The sequence below is a fragment of the Nomia melanderi genome, chromosome 14, assembly GCF_051020985.1.
Source record: "Nomia melanderi isolate GNS246 chromosome 14, iyNomMela1, whole genome shotgun sequence".
In the NCBI taxonomy this organism is placed as follows: domain Eukaryota; kingdom Metazoa; phylum Arthropoda; class Insecta; order Hymenoptera; family Halictidae; genus Nomia; species Nomia melanderi.
In genome coordinates, this window is record NC_135012.1 from 13,322,399 (window position 1) to 13,343,472 (window position 21,074).

At 53.1% G+C, this 21,074-nt stretch overlaps 1 protein-coding gene across 1 annotated transcript; it reads right to left on the reverse strand.

The window, feature by feature from the left end:
• Positions 1 to 595: 595 nt before the first annotated feature.
• Positions 596 to 15,876, reverse strand: LOC116429013 (uncharacterized). The gene is made up of 2 exons (XM_031981372.2): positions 15,560 to 15,876; positions 596 to 2,253 (listed from the first exon to the last, which is right to left on the reverse strand). Exon 2 carries the CDS (start codon positions 2,245 to 2,247, stop codon positions 1,264 to 1,266), a length of 984 nt encoding a protein of 327 aa, XP_031837232.1. The 5' UTR covers positions 2,248 to 2,253; positions 15,560 to 15,876; the 3' UTR covers positions 596 to 1,263.
• Between the last annotated feature and the right edge of the window lie 5,198 nt (positions 15,877 to 21,074).

Here is a 21,074-nt window from a genome sequence, read left to right on the forward strand (position 1 = left end):
ATAGTGATTCGCTTTTCCAAATACTCGTATGTATATACAGCGTATATGCATCGTAAGATTGGAACACTTCTGCGAAGCCCTGGAAGAGACTTTATCCTTCTATAACATCCGTTTGCGAAAACTAATCATCGAAACGATCAAACTATCATCGAACCTCGCTAGTTTGTGGTTAATCGATGAATCATGGACACACGAATACACGTCGGCGCGCGACAGCGTAAAAACCCGATAACACGCGTGAGCGTTCAGGAACGAACTTTCAACCATTCGCAGCGTCGTAAATCGAATTTTCAATTAACGCTCGCGAACGGATAATCCGAAGCTCTGCATTTTTATCGCCTTCCCTCGTCTGCACGTGCGTCGTAAATACTTTTTTCCGCGAAACATCGTTATTGTATGGCAGACCGGTTCGCTCTGCCGACGAGTCGAGCGAACTCTGATAAAAGAAAACGCGATCGAACCGGCGTTGATCGTTAATTAATCATGCTAACGTTTCCTAGCGAATTTTTTACTGTCTGCCTTTCGACGGTTCTCCCTCCTCCTTCTCCTCCTCCTCCTCCTCCTCCTCCTCCTCCTCCATCGAACCTAAGGCGCGTCGAAAGGAGGGAGGCACTTGAACGGAATGCGGAAATTCTCCTGTAATTGGACAGAGTGTGAGAAGGCACGCCTCTTCTCACCTTTTCGACAGGGATGCGCCGTTCGTCGATAGAATAACATGGTAATCGATCAATACCGCAATCGAGACACGCGGCGAAATTTCTCTCTCGCCGCTGTGTCGTCTCGAGTGGCGATTTTCCGACAAGATACAGTCGTCGTCAAAATATAGCGAGAGCGTGAGTGATACTTTTAAGCTGGACCCTAAACTCTTCGGAATCAAGGATGTGAATCACCAGTGAAAATCCCGATGAGATCACGTTCCTGTTTGCTCTAACGTCGGAGAAATATCAGCTCGCTGTATCTTAGCAACGATTCCAAGTACAGATTTTTCCATAGATTACTAGTCGCGACACGCGAATGATCGTCCATCGGCCGGCAGAGTTGACCTAATATATATCGAGTATCCTTGCCAGTTCGTTCGAGTTGCTCGAGTCGCGCACTCTCCTCCGATATCATAACGCGGAGACGAGCGTGGTTCGACGAGGATCATTCCGTATCTCGCGTGCGCACCCTCATCGTGCCGGTACTCCGCCAAGCCAGTGATTTCGAGCAAGACTATCAATTTCTAGGATCCGCGAACAGCCGTGCCGGATTTGATTCGGTACATCAATAGTAGGAATTATCCTGCTGGTAGTCCGGATACCGAAGCGGCTGACGTATCGAGTTCGTTCCGTCGGGTTTCAGGAGGAAGAAGCTGGCCGGCTTGCCGTTGAACGTGTAAGGACCCTTGTCCAGATTGTTGATCGCGTTGTCCTCTGGTCTCTTGGCTGGTTTTAGGTTTGTCTGCCACTGATAGATCGACGTGGGCTTCCCGTTGCTGACGAACTCGTTCGACAAACTGTCCAGATTCATGATGGGACTGTCGGTCGGTTTCTTGCCGGCAGTCTTCTTCTGCCACTGATAGACAGACGTCGGTTTCCCGTTGCTCACGAAGTCGATCGGTAGCTTGATGAAGGGATTGACTGGCTGCTGGTAGACAGGCTTCGGTCGGGCAGGTCTGTTGTATGAAATCTGAGGTCGCAGGCTGGAGGTTGAGTAGGTTGGAGGCTGCGAGATGTAGCCTAATCCCGGGACGAACATGTACGGAGTGGGCGGCAGCCGGATGTAGAAGATGTTGCTCTCGTCGTACCTCTTCCCATCATCCTCCGCGTCGAAGCTGTTCCCGGTGTAATCAACGTCGTAGGGTATGTTCGAAAACGGCAGCTGCGGAACGATCGGGTAGTTGACGAAGATTGCCTTGTGCCTTCGATTCTTCTTCGAGACTCTCTCCCTGGCATCGTTGGACAGCTTCGACGCGGATTGCGCGGAATCAGGCTTACCCTCGGTTCTGGCGTGTTTGCTTAGATTCGCAGCTGGCAACGAACCGCCGCTCCTCGAATCGTTCGTTCCACCGCTGGACTTCTCCGATTGCTTTTTTGCCGGTTGATTCGTCGCGTCCCTGCCGGTGACAATCTCGGCTTCCGCGGGGACCGGGGCCTCTTCGTCCTTGCCGCGGGGGGAGATCCGCGCGTCGGGCCCGGCGATCTCTCGCAGAGGTGCCGCCGTCGCGGACGCCACGATGGACACTAGCAGAACCAGCGACGTCCTCATGGTTCACTGGAAAAAGAAAGAAACTGGTCACCGTATCTTCGCAGAACTCGCGCTTCGTTGGGAACTTCCGCGTGCCCGATGTTTTCCCTTCATTTACGTTCCACCGTCTTCGTCCCTGTGGAGTAACAGTGCCATCTAACGCGGACAATGGTCGAGAGGACGATTTATCCTTTCGCCAGGGGCCGTATCGAGAGGCGGATGAAACGCGCGACTCGAGGATTCGCTCTCGGCCGAGTACCTGCTAATCGACAGAGATACGAGAGTCATTGGCTACCGCTGCATTATGCGAGCAACGTCCACCGGAGTTCGTGTAATCCGGCTTAAGGGTATTTACGACGTGTTACGGGCCCAGCGAGCAGATTAACTTATTAGCATCGGTAAGGGAGAAACTAACGATATCCAGGTGCGAAATACGCTGCCAACGGGGAACACTTTCCCTCCGAGAGGCTGCTGTCGCGTATAATCTGGCCAGCTCGCCGAACGTTATCCGCCGATTAATCGACGGTGTGCCGAACGAGCGCAGGTTAATCGCGTGCAATCGCGAAATCAAAGATGGTCATCCTTCTTTAAACGGCCGCTCTCCGTCGACCGTCATCGCCCCCGTCTCGCTCGGCCAGTGCGAGAAAAGGAAGATTCTCCAGTTCCTCGAGAAGCAAGAACGATCGTGCAGGGTGTGAATGGCCGTAGCGTTTTTCCAGCGGCACCGAACGCGTCAACTCGCTCGGCCATTTCCGCGGAGATAATGATGCTCCATTGAGCCGCAACCTTGTTCGCCATGTAAACGCGTTCCGGTGAACGGAGGCGTCGACGACGGGACCGTATCATCGGCAAACGAGCCAAAACAAATTGTCCAGGCCGATCGCGGCCGGACCTCCTTAAGGAGGATAACTCGTTTCCTCGAGACTCCGTCCTGCAGCCGCTACCTCGCCCCTCTCCGCCGGCGGACTGTCGCGTCGCGGCGATTCTCCGGGCAGGCCGACGTCGAATAAATCACGGCGGCCGGTGGCAGCGCGAGCGAAAAGAGTAGAAAAAGATGGGATTCTCGCGCGTCCGCCGGAGGGATAAGAGGATAAACGAAGAAAGGGAGAAAGGTCGGGGTAAGAAGACGCGGTGGACAAACTCTCCGGGAGAGATCCGGCCGGCATTTGGACGGGCGCGCGCACATTCCGCGGCGTTCGAGGTTTTCTTCTGGTCCGTGCCGGCGGCGCGAACCCCGAGGGAAACAAGAGCACCAGGAATGGTAATTGAAAGCGGGTTATAAAATCGTCGAGTCACGCATTCCTGCCGCGAACTTGTGCTCGCGGGGAGACCTTGCAGAAGGTCGGCCTCTGGAGGGAAAAGAAAACCTGTCGCTACCGCCGCGGAGGGACCGAGAGCGACGAGGAGGAAACAAGAGAAAAGAAAGCAGCGGCACCGCTCGGAAGACGGACGGCGGGGGAAGGAAAGCTACAGGATTTCGTAACAGCTCGGCCGGTGTCAGGCTGCCACGAGTTTATCAACGCGTCGTTAATGGTACCGGTCGATCGTTAATTGGACCGCCCCCTTCGAGGGTGGCCCCGGCCCACCCGTCCGCGGCCGCGCTGCGCTAATGCTAATGTTCGAATCTCGCGTGTAGCTGGCGCCTGCGATCCGCGGCAAAAACAAAATCGCAGCCTCTTGATCGGTAACCAACCCGGCAATCAGCAGGTAATACCCGACGGCGGACCTGTCCGTCCGCGGACGCGACGACAGCGAATCACCGTCGACCGGTTCCTGCTGCCCCGTCCGCGCTTCTTTTTCGTCTAACGCGTCTCGACGGAGCTCCACGGCAATTAAAAGCATGCCAGCCGATCCGACTGACAAATATCCTCCCCCGGGTCCTGGGGGTTCTCCGCTCGACGTTAATCCTGTCGGGGGTGCGATTCGAGAGGATGATACGTAGGATAATCGGTGGGCGCGTCATCATTACGATTAAATACTGAAAGACTGTTGGGCGATAACCGGTTATTATCCTCGCGCAGCTCGTTTTTGCCAGCCGCCTGCGAGTAAGGTAAGCCGACTGCCTTTTCGCCCGACGGTGAGCTGCCAGCCAGGTGCAGGGACCTGCGTTATCAGCCACTGGTCTTGCGTTCGGCCGTTCAACCTCGCCGATCCTGACAGGTGAGCCGCACGCGACGCGTTTCCGATCATTACGGCGCACGGACACTTTGTATACGAAACTTGAACTCATCACGCCGATTGGGACCGTCTTTTTGTTCGTCGGCACGGAATCTCGTCCGTTGAATTGCTGCTCGAGGAATTTTCTTCTCGTCCGTGAAGAGCTCCCTTCGGAGTTCCGTCGATCAAAGGGGACGAGGGAGAATTGCGAAACGCGAGCTGTCTCCTCGCCGATCCTTCGTCAAACGTTCCTCTTTAAGGACGTCCTCTTAGCCTCTTTTTACCGGCCGCGCTGGTTCCCTCGGTCGTTTTTCAACGTCGAAACGCGAGGCCCCCCTCGCGATACACCGTTACTTTGCCGAAATAAAATGCCGGTGCGCGCATACGCGTGCGCGTTTTCGCGGACAGCTCCGTCAGGAAGCCGGCGCGTTCGTGACAGGAAAGACGAGAGGAGAAGGGACGAGGCGCGGACGAGAATCGGCAGTCGCGGCATGAACGGGGCGTTTCTGGGATAAAAGGTCTCGTTCCACCTTCGTCACGTGTCATTAGGATCCCGGTCTTCTTCCGGTACGTTGCTCCCGTAATTACGCTTAATTGGATAGAAATTCGTGAAACGTCACGCGTACAATCGTTCGTGCCGGCTGAACGAAGATCGACGCAGAGTAATTTCTCTGCTGCGGCCGTCGCGGCGTCGGGGGGAGCGCATTCCAGGTCAGCTGATCGTAAAGGTGTTGAGATTTAACGGGTTGACGCTCTAACAATCATTCGTTTGTTTGCGCGTTTACTTTATGGTTTATGCCACTCTACGATCGAGCGATTAAGCGCTGGAAGCGTTAAATGATTCCGGATGAGGATTATCCGCGGTTCACCGGCTAACACGTTTAACGTGGGAGGATTCTTCTACTACCGCTGATGAACATATCTTTCATCACCGGCCGCCTAATTAGACTCTGGAATAATTGAAAATTTGTTATCCTCGTAGAGCTAGTTTAACGCGATCCCGCGATTTATGGATCTTCCGCCGAACGCGTTAGAGGCTACCGTAGATCTCGCGGAAATGTAGATCACAGGGACAATTAATTAAGTCGTCGTATGAAATGCCACTCGACGGAACACACTTTCTAGAAAACGGACGTTTTATTCGATCATTCGTTTCTGCGATACTTTCTTGGTCACCTATCAATCTTCGAGAACGCACAGAGGGAGAGAGAGAGAGAGCGACAGCAATGGCAGGCAGCGGTCTCGTTCGTTGGAAATAATTGCGGGTTAATCGTAATGTACAATCATCGGAGCGGAAACCGGGACATTTCTTCTTTCCGCCGTGCCTTCGACTGATTTTCGACGGATCGAGGGAACGGTGGACACGCGCGGCCCCGCGTGTGGATCTGCCGGCTCGTTCCGACAGCAGCCGGGTACGTGACCGAGGGCTCGTTACCGAATGAAATGGACGCGGAAATCGTTGTAAAACGGTCGGAGCTTCGCACCGGCAACGGACACGAAAGGCAACGAATATTTCTGCTTTAACGGTCTTTCGAAGGAATCCATAAATTTCTAATGCGTACCGAACGATTTCTCTTCCCCCCCCGGCCGCCCCTCTTTACAGCACGTAACTCTCTCATACGCCGCTCGCGAAACGATTACACTCCTGTGTCGGTTCGATTTTTCGCCTAATACGGATTTTCGCTCGGCTCTCGAGGCTGTTAATTAGGCTTCGACGCCTCGTAACGGTGGATAATTGCGGCTGAGTAATCTTTAATAAACAAGACAGGGCCGCGTAATTCGTCCGGCGCCCGTTTCGTTTCCCCTTTTACGATTTCGGGCCTGTTCGGCCGCCGGGAAAGCGCGCTCGGAAAAGGGAAAAGGCGTGTTTCTCTCGGCTCGCCGGCAATTTCGAGGATCGGAAACCGGCCAAATTCGGGCATGCGATCCCCGATGATGCTTAGCGGTTCATCGTTCCCGGCCGCGCCGCTCTCGTGTATTTCTAATTATGCAGGCAATTTTACGGTGCCGCGCTCTGTACGGTATAACGTAAATATTCGCCGGCGATGCGCGCGTATATCAACGTGCGCTCGGCACACGGGGATTTTCATACTCTGATTCATTCATCGCTCGAGCAAATACGAACACATGTTGCCCCGGACAAAGGCACGCTGCCATTACGCCCGGCACGCTATCATTTCCGTGAAACATTGGCCGCGCCGCGGAGCAATTCGAGCGCCGCGCGCCGCGCGCCGCGCGCCGGCTACGTAAGAACCGCGTTAAACTTCGATACCGCAAGAAGGCCCATTTGATCCGCGCTCCGTTCCGCGCTTCGACCGGGAAGAAGCTCGTCGCTTTAACGAGGACGGAAAAGAAGAGGCAGGATGAATAATTAATAAGCGGGGACGCGCAACGATCGAGGAAAGGGAGTTTAATGTGCGAATGATAAAATTATTACGCGTTAGGATTAACCATCTGGCTGGCGAGCTATGCGAGCAAAAACTTTAACGTTCCCGTGAATCGAATTCCAGCTGTAATGGAGTGTCTTCATTATAATTATCCTCTCGCGGGATGGATCGTGAGTACGCTTTCCGAAATGTTTTTGTCGCGGACGGAAGAACTAAAGTGGAAATGATGAAACACTCGGTGGCTCGCGTTTCTCAGAAACGAGAACCTTTATTGTCCGCGATATGGACCATTCCATTCGGATGTTGCGTTTCGACGTTCATTCTTGGAACAGCGAGTTGAACGACTGAATACTAGCTTTTCCCAAGCGAAGCAAGGGGACGCAGAAGCGAATATCGAACGATCAGAGATGCACATAGATAAGCAACAATCAGGATCAATAAACGAATAAACTCTACTTTCTCGTGGAGGAAAAAAGCTGCGGAGAAGCGGATATTAGTAGCTCGTTCATAGCGCTCGAGGTGAAGAACGTTACGCTGGCAAAAAGGAGACGGGTCGTCAGCGGTTGAAGCATGAGCGTTGAAGGCATCCTAGACACGAAAGCACTAATTTAAGTATCGCCAATTTGAGCGGCATCGAAGGTCGCACGTGGCCGACGGAACGAGCGTGGACTTTCTCATAATTGCACCGGCAGTCACGAAGGTCGGTTCGTCTGCGGTTGGTTCTCGCACGATCCCAATCGTTCCTAGAGGCAAGCTGTTCTTCCAACATAACAAACAATGGTCTCTTCCGTTCCGTTGCCAGCGTACGCGCGCTACGTAACGTGGATTACGCTCGATTCGTCGCGATTCGATAACTGTACAGGATCGTTCTTTCCGGCGTGCCGCAGCGTCCCGAATCTCGTTTGTCTCGGGGATTCTTATCTGTTCGTAAAACCTTTGCCCGTTAGACAGCGCCGACTTCTTTCCAGAGTATTCGTGCGATCTTCCCTTTTGTATCTATAACGTTCGAGCGTTTCGAGATTTATCTTTCGACAATAGAAATCGCTGTGTTGGCGACATCCGGATTTTCAATGGCAAATTGCAAACAAATCGTTCGACTCGTTCGACGATAGATTACCGCGCGGTTCTCCTTTCTCGATATTTCAAAGTTCAGTGAATCGGTCGGTTCGATCAGAAAAACTGTCGCGCATTCCAAAAAATCCTTGTCCACGAAGGATTAAGATTTCGAATGCGGACAGTAACGATACGAATTCGTTCCGCTTAATCGATGACTCGGTTTACCGGCGACATTCCCGAGGCACTTGTCGGCTCGAAAAACCGATGATCGACGCGATTATCTCCGCCCACCGTGTTTGTTAGCAACATCCACCGCTTTGTTTCATTTTCGCCGGCAACAAAGGTACCGTAAGCATTCGCCGCTCGAAGAATTCGCGGCTGAAACCGTAAGCAGGATCCTCCGGTAGTCGAGAACATAATAACTCGCCGGTTTGGATACGCGACAGGGAGTTCGGGCTCGATCACGCGTTACGAAAATCGAATTAACCTCTTTCGGGAGCTTAGCGGATTCGAGGCGTTTTTTCCCCCGGATCTCCGATCCGATCTGTAGATCCCCGACTCGGCTTTTTTCCGCGGGCGAACTGCAGTTCAAAGAACAGCGACACAATGGTCCGCCGAAACGACTGAACTTCGAGGAAAGAGACGATCCGGGGGAAGAAGCGCGGGCATCGATCCGACCTAGCTATCAATTACGTAATTAGATGCGGCTGTCCGGATCGACCACGGCCGTCATTGTGATGACTAATTATATTTTCCGAGATCAGTCATCCGGAGTGTGGTTAAATTGAACGTCCGGCGGGTCGTCGGCGGCCAGGGTCACTGATCCGCGCGGTATTCCGCCGAGCCGGATCGCAGGAAAGCCGCCGGAACCGATCGTGGAAATTCGCTTTGCCTCGTGCGATCCGCCGGATCGTTAGAAAGTATTCGATCGGACCGACGCCCGTTTCGCGGGAAGATCTCTCGGACGCTTCGGCGGCCTTGACACGCAAAACCGAGTCGAGAAACAACGGTGCCGGTGATTTTGCCGCTCGAGAAAACGCACTTGTATTTTTCTGGGTCCGCCCGCGGGACTCGAATCCACGGTGAAAGTAGCCGCCGCCACATGTCACCGTGAAATTCGCTGCTGCGTGCGAATCGTCGTAGAAATCCGACGGAAAAGGAGCAACAAGCTGGAAACGAGGAAGGCGGCGGCGATCGCTCGATTAAACAGGGTCGATTTCTAATAACGTCCGCGAACTGGAAGGAGACGCCGCGCGCGGATCGGCCGGGGACGCCGAGGAGAGGATTCACGGGTGATGCGCCGCAAAATAAGAAGCACGGCCTCTAACGACGCGATTCAAGCTGGATTTCATGGAAATAAAGGCGCGCCCGGCGAGGGAGAATCATCCGGCCGGATCGGCAGCGACCGGCGGCCGCGTTCCACCGTTCGCCACGATTAGATACGCAAATTCGGCCTGATTAGAGCCGACCTTCGCTAGACTCCAGCCTATCGGGCCCGACTTGTTTCGTTTCGCCGTTAAAACTGGCCCCGTCGAACCACCGTACCGTTAGGGTTCACGCAGAGATCCGTCGGCGTTTCTTGAAAAACTTGCATCGCGTCACCGGGAACCAACGGTATAGTCGCGAATCGTACCACTCTGGAGGGGAGGCACCAACAGGGCAACGCCGATTAACCTAGATACGGTTTCGAGTGTGTTTACATAGTTCGAGTCACATTTCTAGCCGTCTCGTCGACCCTGCCGCGTCCCTCGGGTCTTTTTTGACCCAGTAACGCTCCCACCGCGTTCCGTTAAACCCGTGGCGCGTAGTTGTACGGGCAACCGTGGACGATTTCCATCGATTCGCCCGTTTCCCTGGAGAATTCTGTTCGCCCGTTCAGGTCGTTCGTTCCCCGATTCGCGGCAGCTTGTTTTCCAGAGGTTGCGCGGGATAATTCGCGCATCGCGGATATCGCGTTCCTCGTCGCTCGTTCCTCCGCGGCTGGACGCGTGTCGGCGTCGCCTGTTTACTCGGGGGTCCCGTCGATTTGTATTCGAAACTGGCGGCGAGTGAAATCCGAAACCGGTCGGTCGGTCGGCCGGTCCGATACGCGTCGTCGATTCGCGCGGCCGTGCGAAAATCGTCCGCGAGCGGCTATCGACAGCCATCTCACGGACGCCTGGGCACCGTAAATAGAAATGAGCTTTTGCCTGGACGTTCTATCGGCGATCGGTAGTGACCGCTTTCGAATTTTTCGATATTGACCGCCTCGGGATCGGCGCGCGGTATCCTCGTCGCGCGCCCGTTTGGCAACGACCGAGGGAACCGGTCGCGTTATCATTTGAAATGCTCGGTTATTACTTTCTCCGATTGCTCGGGAAACTATCGTCGCTCAATGTCGGTTGAAAAATTTCCCTGATAGTCTGGATGCTCGTATACTCCGCGCTGGAAGCGTCGAATCGGTCTCGTTTAATTTAAGAGTCGAAGGGACTCTCTTTAATGGCAGCCTATTTTTACCTCGCCGGTTGCACGTCCCGTACCGGCGCGATTGTTAGCCAGTCCAAGTTTTTTCGACTTGGAAAGCAGCTGGGGAACGTGTTAAAAGGTCCCGAGGCGTCGCGTCGCGTGGGACAGCTTGCTATTCGTCGACGTAGTCGAATAGGAATAACAGTTACTCTGTCGCTTAGAAATATGGTATGCTCCGGAGGTGTCGATTGCCTAGCGAACCAGACAAATTCTTCGCGATTTTCCCATGCCATACTCGCTGCTCGAATAACGTTCGCAGCGCCAGCCGGTATCGGAATACCAATTAGTAGCGGTGATAAAGATCGTGATCGTCCCGTAGGATCTCCTCGAGTTGGTACCTCGAATCGAATAGCACCTCATCGCCCCTCTATCGATCTGGCATTCGAATACGCACCTTCTTTTTCTCCGTGAAACGGCGCGGTTCGTTTTCTCTTGTTCGTTTTCCTGTATATAGCTGAAAATTGAGACATCGCGCGATATCTATCATTCGATCTCCGAGCGGCGTGATCGACGGAGGACTCGCAAATAAATGATTCAGCAGCTTGGGCCTTATATAGATCCCGTCGGGCAGACGATTCGATCAGCCGTATGTATTATTCTTCGAGGAAGCGGCCGATCTTTAGTCACGGTCGCTGCTCGGAATCGTCTCGATTCTATTGCCTTTAAACGATCCCCGGGATCGTGTTAAGCGGCGAACAATGGAACGACCTATAGAAGATCACACTTTCCGAAACCTTTTCGCTGCCAGCCGCGGTCATTTGAACAATTGGAACCGTTTGCACGTGTTTTCCGTGCATCTCCCGGCGATCTCCGAAAATTCAGAGCTCTCCTTATGGTCGCGAACTACACAGAAGTCGGCGACTGGTACTGGTTTTACATGGCTTTTCAATTAGTCATTAATCCTTGCGCGGGGTTCAATGTAAATGGGACCGTTATACTGTCGTCCCGCATACGGGCCGAGTCTCTCTCCACGTGAAACAGATAAACTGCCCGGCAAGAATCGTTGCATCGAGCAATCGATTTTCCTCGGTTGTCCATTCGATCGCTCAACCTTTTTCTCAATCTTAACCACTTGTCTCGTTGTGCCGATCACGTTAGTCTCCCGATGAGAATTGTGAATGGAAGTTGACTAATGTAAACGTCCTTATATTCGTTTCAATTAAAAGTAATTGCTAATCACGAATTACTATCGATTATATTTAGAGTAAGCGCGGACGCGGGACAGTCGTAGGATCGTTTTTCCTTTCGAATCGATTATTAACGATCAAAGGGTTCCGTTCAACTAGAATCAATTACAGAAGCAGTCGTGGCGCAAGAAGTTAAAGACTCGCTGGAAGACCAGTTACCTCTGTACCGCAATATAAAACAAATTTCTCAGTGGAATCGGCCACGTTGCAGGCTCCGTTGTAACGTCACGTTATAGGGGTGAAACGAGACTGTAAACTGGCGTTTGACCAAGGAAGCGGTAACCAGCCAGACCTCGCTTACATTTCAATTAGCCGGGAGATTATAAGCGCCGCGGCAGCGTACGATAATCGACGCGTCTCGATGAACAAACCGCCGCGTTACGTGCAGCTCGTCTGTTCGCCGGGGCTCGCTTGAACGCGCGACGCGCATGTTCACGCCTACCTATGCACCGGTGCACCGAATTTCCGAGTATTATCCTTTTGGCTAGCACGCGTCGCGCGTAGCTATGCGACTCGCTAGATTCGTTCCAGCTCCGCGTCTCATAACTTCTGCCTCGCGAATGCGTGAAAAATACAGCAACGTCGTCGGTGCTTGGCGCGGACAAAACGATTATATCACGCCGACCGCGATATCTCGATACACCATCGAGAAACTAGACGCGAAAACCGACCGCTTCTCTCGAATGGTCGGCCTATCGGACGTTAATGCCTAATCCGAAATTTATTGCGAATACATAACCGATAATTACCGATACCAAACGAGCTATCCGCGGCCGCGCGAAACCAGAAGCACAGTTTACGATCCCGCGCGCGAGTGTCCCGGTAAGGACGCGCGCGCATCGGGCACCGTTTCATTGCTATTCAGAAAAGTTCTCCTCCGTTTCGTCGCCGACGGTAATTGCCGAGCTGGCATCCCGCGCAACATCGAAGGGGAAAGTAAAAAATCGAGCCGGGTTGCGTAACACCGGCATCGATGAAGAGTTGCGCGCGGTTGAGTTACGCGGACAGCGGGAAGAAGAAGAAGCGGTCGAAGAAGCGGTCGAAGAAGCGGTCGAAGAAGCGGAGGAAGAGAAGAAAAGGAGAGGAGGGTTTTAATGTTTCCGCGGTCTCCCCGGCCAGGCCGCAATTTGCATACGGATGGCTCGACCGCGGCCTACCGCTTCATTAAAAGCGTGTAGAAGACAGGCACCGGGAACTCGATGTTTGCGCGAGACGTTCCAGTTAGGATAGCCCTACGACGATGGAACATTCCGGTGCCACGTGATGAAAATTATAGTACGCCTAGGATATTTTCGTCCGTTTGTTTATGGACTCGCGCGGGATCCTCTTATAGCGCGCGCAAAACCGGACGCGTTTCACCGTTTCTGCTCGCAATTTTGTTACCATTTTACTGGCGTAATCGATCGCTATCGATCGATACAATCGTGCCGGGCTGTAACTATACCAGCCTGTGCAATTTCGTCTTCTCTATTACTGAATACTTCCTTGATTCACCGGCGTCGTAATCCTGTCCCATTATCGTCGTTGGTGGGACATTCCCCGATCGCGGTACGTTTCGAGGCGCGCCGAACTGGTTTCGCCGACCCGCGAAGATAACTTTAGACAACCGCGCGTTAATGTTACACCGGGAAGCGCTTTCCGCGACGCGCGAATAGCGCAAGTAGCGCAAAACGAGCTGGCTCCTCCTGTCTGGTGCGCCGCTTCGTCCTTGCGACGCGATACAGCAACACGGCGAGGTCGTTCTCTCGGTTCGATCGACATTTCTTGATCCTTCGTGATCCTTCGATTTTTTCGCAAAATAAAACAGCTATCGAAATTTCAGTCGATTCGCCGTTCGGTTGGCGCTTTGCTAAACCGATTTGTCGGTTATTTTCCAAAGAACCCATTACCTGTTCGATCCTAGTAAAAGAAGAAATTCGAAATAGGTTCGTTCGACTCGTCTATTAATTCTAGCATTAACTACTGGCAAACTTCCGCGAGATCTCGTCGAACTTAAACACGCCGGCCAAAGATTGCCTTTTCATTTCCCTTGAACACGTCCGTTTGTTTGTTTCCGCGAGTAGCCCTCGAACGGTGAAATGATATAACATTGCTGGAAAGTAGCCGCGCAATTAAGACGGCCTCCCGCGTTTACAGAAACTTTGATAGCATCTGGACGCTGAATTATCCATAAAACCAGCTCGAAGAAAGGTGTGCCCGTGTACCCGCCGCGCGAAAACGTAATTAAGTGCCCTATCCGGCGGCACGGCAGGCCGGATTTCGTGCCGAACGAAATTCCCGGAATCCGCTGCAGCGGCTCGAGACATCGAGAGTAATCCCCCCGGTAGCGGAATCGAACACGCGACCCGGCGCGGCGCGTTCCGAGGCCCACGTTCCGCGAAACACACGGGACACGCCGCGTTACCGGATCGACGCACGATTTTAGAACTGTTACTCGGGCACGTTATCGCGTCGCGGGCCAACCCGTGCGTCGTTCACGAAATTCCGAGCGCCGAAACGAGCCCAGATGGTAATCTACTCCGGAATAGAGATCACTGGGTTTCCAGGGCAAAAATGCGATCGGCCGTGCGCAGGAAACGTGCCCTGAACAGTCAGCCGGGTTCTTAGGAAAAAAGGGGATTGCCTTTATCGCTCGTAATGAGCGAGCTTAATTACTAGCCGAGTCTCCGCGGTTTTACGCCACCGCGTGCTTCGTTTCTCATCGTTATCTTGGCACCGTCGGGGTCAACCCTTCTGCGTCGCGTTATCCGGTTGGTCGCTTGACGCGACGGTCTCGTCGGGACGTTCGAAAAGAAAAGAGCGCCGAGTCCCGAAGAAGCACTGCCGAGTCTCGGGTATCGGGTACTTGAAATTAGCACCGAGTACTCTGCGCGTTTAGTATCGAAAGATACACCCCTCGCGATCCCCTTCCGGCTGGTCTTCCTACTTTTTTCCAGCAGCTTCTTCTGCTTCTGGCTCTTTTCTTCTCTTTCGTCTCCCTCTTCCTCCTCCTCCTCCTCCTCCTCCTCCTCCAGCTCTCCGGTTCTTCTCGTTGGGAAGCGCGTCGCGGTTACCCAGCTAACTGGCGCAACATCGCAGCAACAAGGAAGTCGCCGTTGTAGTCTCTGGGAATCACCGTTTTCAGGTAACGTCCGTTCGACGAGGTACGAAGCAGCTCGCGGTCGCGCGTCAGCTATCGAGCTCACGGAATGCACCTAGTATAGGTGGATTGAGTTGTGCGAACGCGTGCACCAGCTTCCGATAAGTAATCGCGGAAACGGATAACGATCGTGGTAAGAACACCGCGTAATTCCAGAGTGCTCGTTCGCGATTAATAGTTACAGCTGGCAACGAGTCGCGGCCGGACGTTTCTAGTTCGTCCGATTCAGCTACATTGTTTCGCGATACCGAATCGCGAGACTCGTCGCCTCTGTTCGTGGCCGCCGAGCTTATCTCGACGTAATTGAGATTTAGGTGGGAACAGGTCGCGGGTTTCTGCAAAGGATTATCGAGAACGCTATTATAACTCCATATAACCGTTGACTTGCGATTCCTCGTTGCAGATCGCGCGAAACAATTTACCGGTTTCCGAGAGAAATTTCTGTTCAGTGTGATTTCACGTTCGCTTCGGAACGAATAGATCCGAGTTTCGAGTTTCTTTCGCCTGGGGGTTACTGATTGGCAACAAAACCATAGAATCACGGTACTCGTTAGTTTTTATCGCGGCTCTTAACTGCTCCGCCAATCGGTAATCGTTAACGGACGCGTCGACAACAGTCCGCCGTTGAGTTTTAACGGCACTCCCGGCCGTCACGATTGAAAGAGACGTTCCGCCGAGAAATTTCACACCCCCTCGCGTTTTTCGCGCGGAGCGAGGCGCACACAACGGTGTCCTTCTCCGAGGAAACTATTCCGCCGGGCGGCCTTCGGCTTACGTAAACGAAGTGTGCGGCGCGGTCTTCCAGCGAGTCGTACCTTCCACGTTCGCGTTCGCGTTTACGATTTCGCGGCGCGCGCCAAGTAATTATGACCGCGCGAAGTTTGTTCGCACTCTCTACCCACCTCGTCGGTCGTCGCGTTGCGCAGGATCCACGGAGGCGGTCGTCTCGAGTTGCAGGCTGATTCGTTCGATGATCCGCCCAGGAAGAACTGGCCACCCGTCGCACCTCGAGAGTGCACATCCACCGAGCGCGGGGAAACGCGTCTTCTCTTCGAGTGGAACAACCGTCGTGCACCGAAACGCGCGGAAATCGAGGGAATTTCCAGAGGAACCGAGCTTTTCGACAGCGAACGCGCGACCACCGGCTCTCGAACTTTGATCCTTTTCCGGGCTCGAACACGCGTCCGCGTTTAACGAGTTCACCGACTCCGTGAATCGCGATCTGCTATCAGAATGAAGGCTTTTCTTAAGGCCGTCTCGTACTTATGTCGCTGCCCCCACCTACGGGGCAACGCGCGGCGAGCTCTCCTCAAGTTCTTGAGCGTTCGAGCCCGAACAACTATGCCCCCCTCTGAACATAGAAAAGGAAATACGTGCCAGGACAGACGACACACTTTCGTTCGTCGGTCCGTCGGTTCGTCGGCTCGTCGGCTCGTCGGCTCGTCGGCTCGTCGGCTCGTCGGCTCGTCGTTTCGTTTCGTTTCGTTTCGTTTCGTTTCGTTTCGTCTCGTCTAGTCTAGTCTCGTCTAGTCTCGTCTAGTCTCGTCTAGTCTCGTCTCGTTGTTTCTTTCGTCGGCTAACTCTCTCGCCCGTTGCTTCCTCGCGTTCGCGACAACTTTTCCTTCCACCGGAATGATCACCGTGGCGATCTTCTTCGGATTATCTTCTTCTTCAGCCGCCCGGTATTGTAATTCACCGACGTTACGAGTCCGCGTTTTATTGTGCAAGAAGCTCTAACAAGATCGTATATTCCCTTCGGAATAAGGCATTAGAGTCGACTTAAGCTGTGTAATAGAGTAAATGCTACACCGATAGAGCGTCGTTTATAATAATTGTAGTTAGTTTATCGTTAACCGTTCGTTTATCCGTAATAATCGCAGTTACTCGTCGATGGAACGCGTTACGTGTGTAATTAACCTGTTGAATCCGTTTCGCGATCGTCGTTTTCTCGCAAGTTCGAGCGACGCGCGGAAAGTGAACGCACCGCCGCGTCGGCCGAGCTTAATCCTTGGACGATCGGGATCCCTGTACGATCGACTTTAACGACAAAAACGCTGCGTCGTGGGACACATTCCGCGTGACAAAGGGGACGCTTAGCTCGAGTGAATCCCAAGAAAGTCGGTGTGTTTGTTCCGCGACCGTGGCTAAACAGTATTCGAATCCCGTCCGCACGCACAATAGGGCAGTTTTTGCGAATCGGTCGCGCGCGGGCGACTGATCCGCGATCAATGGACAGAATTCAATCAGCCGATTTTTTCCCCCGATCACAGACCTCGCAAAACACCGTCAGCTCGTTTTTGCCAGAGTGTCGCCGAACCGCTGGCTCCCGCGGGAGTTACGGTCGACGTCGGACCGTTTAACTGTTAACCGGCGATCGGGGATCATTGAATCCGCTCGATTCCGGTGGCGTTCGGACGTCGCAATTTCCAATGGCGTTCAACAAATATTAAGCTTCGAGTCATTTCGCGAGTGTCCTTCCGATCGGTTCGCCACGCTAGCGTCGCTCGAGCTTTCGATCCTGGTGTTACTCGACCCGTCTTTTCGCCAGCCATCGAAGCGAACGATAAACGAACCAGCTTCCCATCGTTGTTCCCTTGAATTTCCTCTCGCCCCGATCGATCGCGTTACGCACGATCCACCGATACTCTTCCTTTCCCCGAGGACTCGGGCCGTGTGATCCGCTGGCAAGCCGGCTAGGCGCAACATGCGTGTCGCGACCAATTGGACGTCTGTTCGCGTGAGACGATTATTTAGCTGCCCCCGTGACGCCGGATCGAGCGAGTTTCAGCGAAATGGAACAATGTTGCGCGGCAACGCTTTCTAAATGCGCTTAATCTTCCTTTCGAGCACGTCGAGCGGCCAAGACGGTCGCTTTTTACCGAGGACAATTGCCGGGAGAGCGACTCGTTAAACACTCATGAGGGCGGCCAGCTAGGATTTTGCATATTACGGCGAGCCACTAACGATGATGATGATGACACGACGATAATGAACCGCGTATCGATTTCTTCGGTTAGCCAACCGCGATCGCCTTCGCTCTTGGTTTTACGGTCGGCAAATGGAAACCGGGAGAAATCTTTTTCATTCGAATCTCGGTCTCGTTTTTAGTTTCGTTGCGAGTTTCACAGTCGACGCCGCTGTCCGTTCGTTCGAATGGGTTTTCCGTCGAGTAACGATGTTTCCGAATCGATCGCCGCCGGTAGCGTCCAAGTTTCAGGAAAAGCCGAGGGACTCTCGGTCTTCCTCGAGCGTGAAGCTTCATGGGTTGATCCTGGCTTTATTTCTTTGACCCACGCCACTTAGAACGGAATGCGCCACCGCTACGATCCCGCTGAACGTCGAACGACAGATGCCGATCGCAATACCGCGACAACATTCCGCTCCATATCTGCGATCTTCTCGGGACGCGATTTTTGAATCGATCGCCTACGATCCCGGATAATGCCGCTTAACCATTGCCACGATTCGTATCGGCCGTAATACGCTCGTTTTTCACTCGGAATGCCTCCAAGTTCCCTTTTGCTCTGCAACCTGTCAACCTCACCGCGTCGACGTCGCGGTTCCGCTTTTGCCGGTGAATCGCAACGTTCGATCGCTTCGCAGCGAGGCTTCTCCTCTTCTCCAAACAAATTATACCTGGCATGAATGAAGTTTCTTCTCTTCCGCGCGCGTTACGCCAGCCATGAATCAAGTTCCCCGGAGGATTTCAGAAACTTCTTCGATGGCTGTTCTCGTTAAAGGGACGAGTTCTCTTCTTTCGCCTCGAATTGCTCTCTTTCGCCTGCTTCGGTACGCGGGTAGAGTAAAATGCGCAGTGTTGCACTGCAGAAACTGTGACGCGGAAAAGTACTTTAAAGGGTTCATTCCTGGAACGCGCGGCTGTCACTTTCTTAACCCTTCGGCGGCGAAACTAATCGACCGATTTCATCCTTTTTAACGCAACTATTACCAACGAATAGTAAATGTATAAATGCTTAATTCTTAATGCTTAATTCACTTAGCATTTTATAATACCCTGGAATTACGAGCGAGTATAATTAACGCCTGAGCCCGTAGCCGGTACTGGCTTTCATGGTACGCACCGTGCGCGTCCATTAAACGACAGGCGATGATCGATCACCGCGGCCGAAGTAACGAAAGCATTGCGCGAAACTTTTCCCTTTCGAAACCTCGTTCCCCTCCGATTACCCGGCGAAGTTTATTACCCTTTTTCCCGGCGCGCGGTATGCAAATGGCTCGCGCGGGAGAGAGGTCGTATTATTCGGCTCGGCTCGCGGTCTCGTCGAAAGGGATAAGAACGGGAGAATGCGTTTAACGTGTGACTGACGGTTCGTGGCTCGCGCGCGTGTTCCCTTTCGCGTCGTTTTATTCACCGTTTTCTCGGTGAGAAGCCGTGTTTACATCGCGTCCGCGAGATTAACAGCATTAGCCGTGTCGACGCGCGGCCTTTAATTACCGGTTTCGAGTGTAATTGACAGCGGCGCGGTCGCTAATCGATTTTCGCCGGTTGCTTGTTTAATCCCGACGAACGAGCGCACTCGCGCGACACGAACGTCCCGGCGGAAGACGAATTACCCGACAGCTGCCACCGTTTTAGATTTCGCGCGGAGATTGCGCGGCAGCCTGTCATTTTCTCGATAATGGGAAACGTTAATTAATAACGTCGCGTGCGCGCGATCAGCCGCGACACCTATCGATAAATCTGTATTCCGCGGGCGCACGAACGTCGCTCGTTCGCCGGGAACAAGCGTTTATCAGCGGCCCCTTTATCTGCTTCCCGCGGCGTCGTCGAACGGGACACCGTCGCGCTGAAACGGAAGCGAATCGTGAAACGCCGAGCGGGTCCTGTCCGGCGGACAAGGAAGATTTCTTTCGCCCGTCCTGTCGGCCCTGTTTCCGTGTAGATCACCGAGTTCCATTAACAGGTGACTCTCCGGTCCGTATCAATTAGAAGATTAAACGATCCGGTGCGGCGAGCCGCGTTTACGAGTCGCCGGTCCCCGGTTTTATAGAAATTTACGATTGCGCGACCGCGCCGTTGACGCGGCGCAAAGAAGCCGGCCGGAAGTGCTCAAAGTTTTAGGGTGAAAATACGAGCCGGCCGCGCTCCGTTTTTTCAGCCGACTCCTAAAAGGATAACAGGGGGACAGTTAAGATAGGATCGATATAAATTGCCGTTTACGGATGAAAGCGCCGCGCGTATTCTATGGACACGGTAATGATACGAGAAGCGCTGGCTAACATTAGAATTAGTCTTTACGACAAATAAGACGGCCGCCAGCAATGCGAGTAAGATGTTAATTGGACCAGTCTCGGTGACGTTTCGCTTCCTGCTGCGGCTGCCTGTAGCCCGCGCGCGCTTCGGGCCCGGAGCGCCGACGAGCTTTTGTGGGAATCTTCCGGCTTCCACGGGTCGACCCGAATCGCCGTGCGAAACCACGGCCAACGGAGATACTCTGTTCAACGTCGAGGAAAGAATGGGGCCGCCTAAATCAGTGGTGCTTTATCTTTTTTTTTTGCGATCGCCGAAACAAAGACGAACAATCCGGTCTCGTGGCGCGAGGAAAATCTCGTGAAACGATAGGAATTAAATTGCTCTTTATTCTTCTTCATTGCAATCATCTCATTGCAGTTGAACCATCATCGAAACTTCATTATTACTTTGTCAATTGTCCGTTAGAGAGCAGAATCAAGCCGACACGGGTTAAGAACCGCTGGTCTAGACGATACGATCGCTCCTCTAAATTAGATCGCCTCTCGGTCCTCTTAAAATAGGGAATAAAAGAGAAAGGAGACTGAAACGTTCGCTCCTCCGAATCGTACATCTGGGTTATAGTCTTAAGAACGTTCCGTTTTCTATTCCTTTTTTCTCCCGCTTTTTGCGCTTATCGCGTTCCAGTCCGCTCTCGCTTCATCCTTATTTCCCCGAGCATATTTTACTTTCCGTTACAAAGATGTACCGGCGCGGCATGCGCGATGAAGACGGCATCGTTATTATTATCATTACGTCCCAGGCACGACGAGCAGTCGAAAAAGGTAAAAGGCGCGCGCGTCGAAAGAACGTCAATCCTGGAAACGCTCCGGATAACAGTCAAAAAAGCAACGGCGATGCCTCTCGGACCCGGACGCGTTCTCGCCGGGCGTAATCCATAAATGTGGAAAATATACACCCGGAAAATTGCTACCTTCCTGAAAGAGAAAATACTGTATCGCCGTGCGCGCGCTCGAAACTCTATCAGTGAATCTGCATTGATTTAGTACCGCGTAAGTACCGTGATTACACGACGAACAGTTTCTTTGGACGTGTCCGGGGCCGTAACCGAGTCCTGCATTGTAGGGCCCAGCGACCACGCAACTTTTCCTAATTATGGGAATGACCGACGGACGCGGCGGAAAACCCGCCAGCGTCCGATCGAC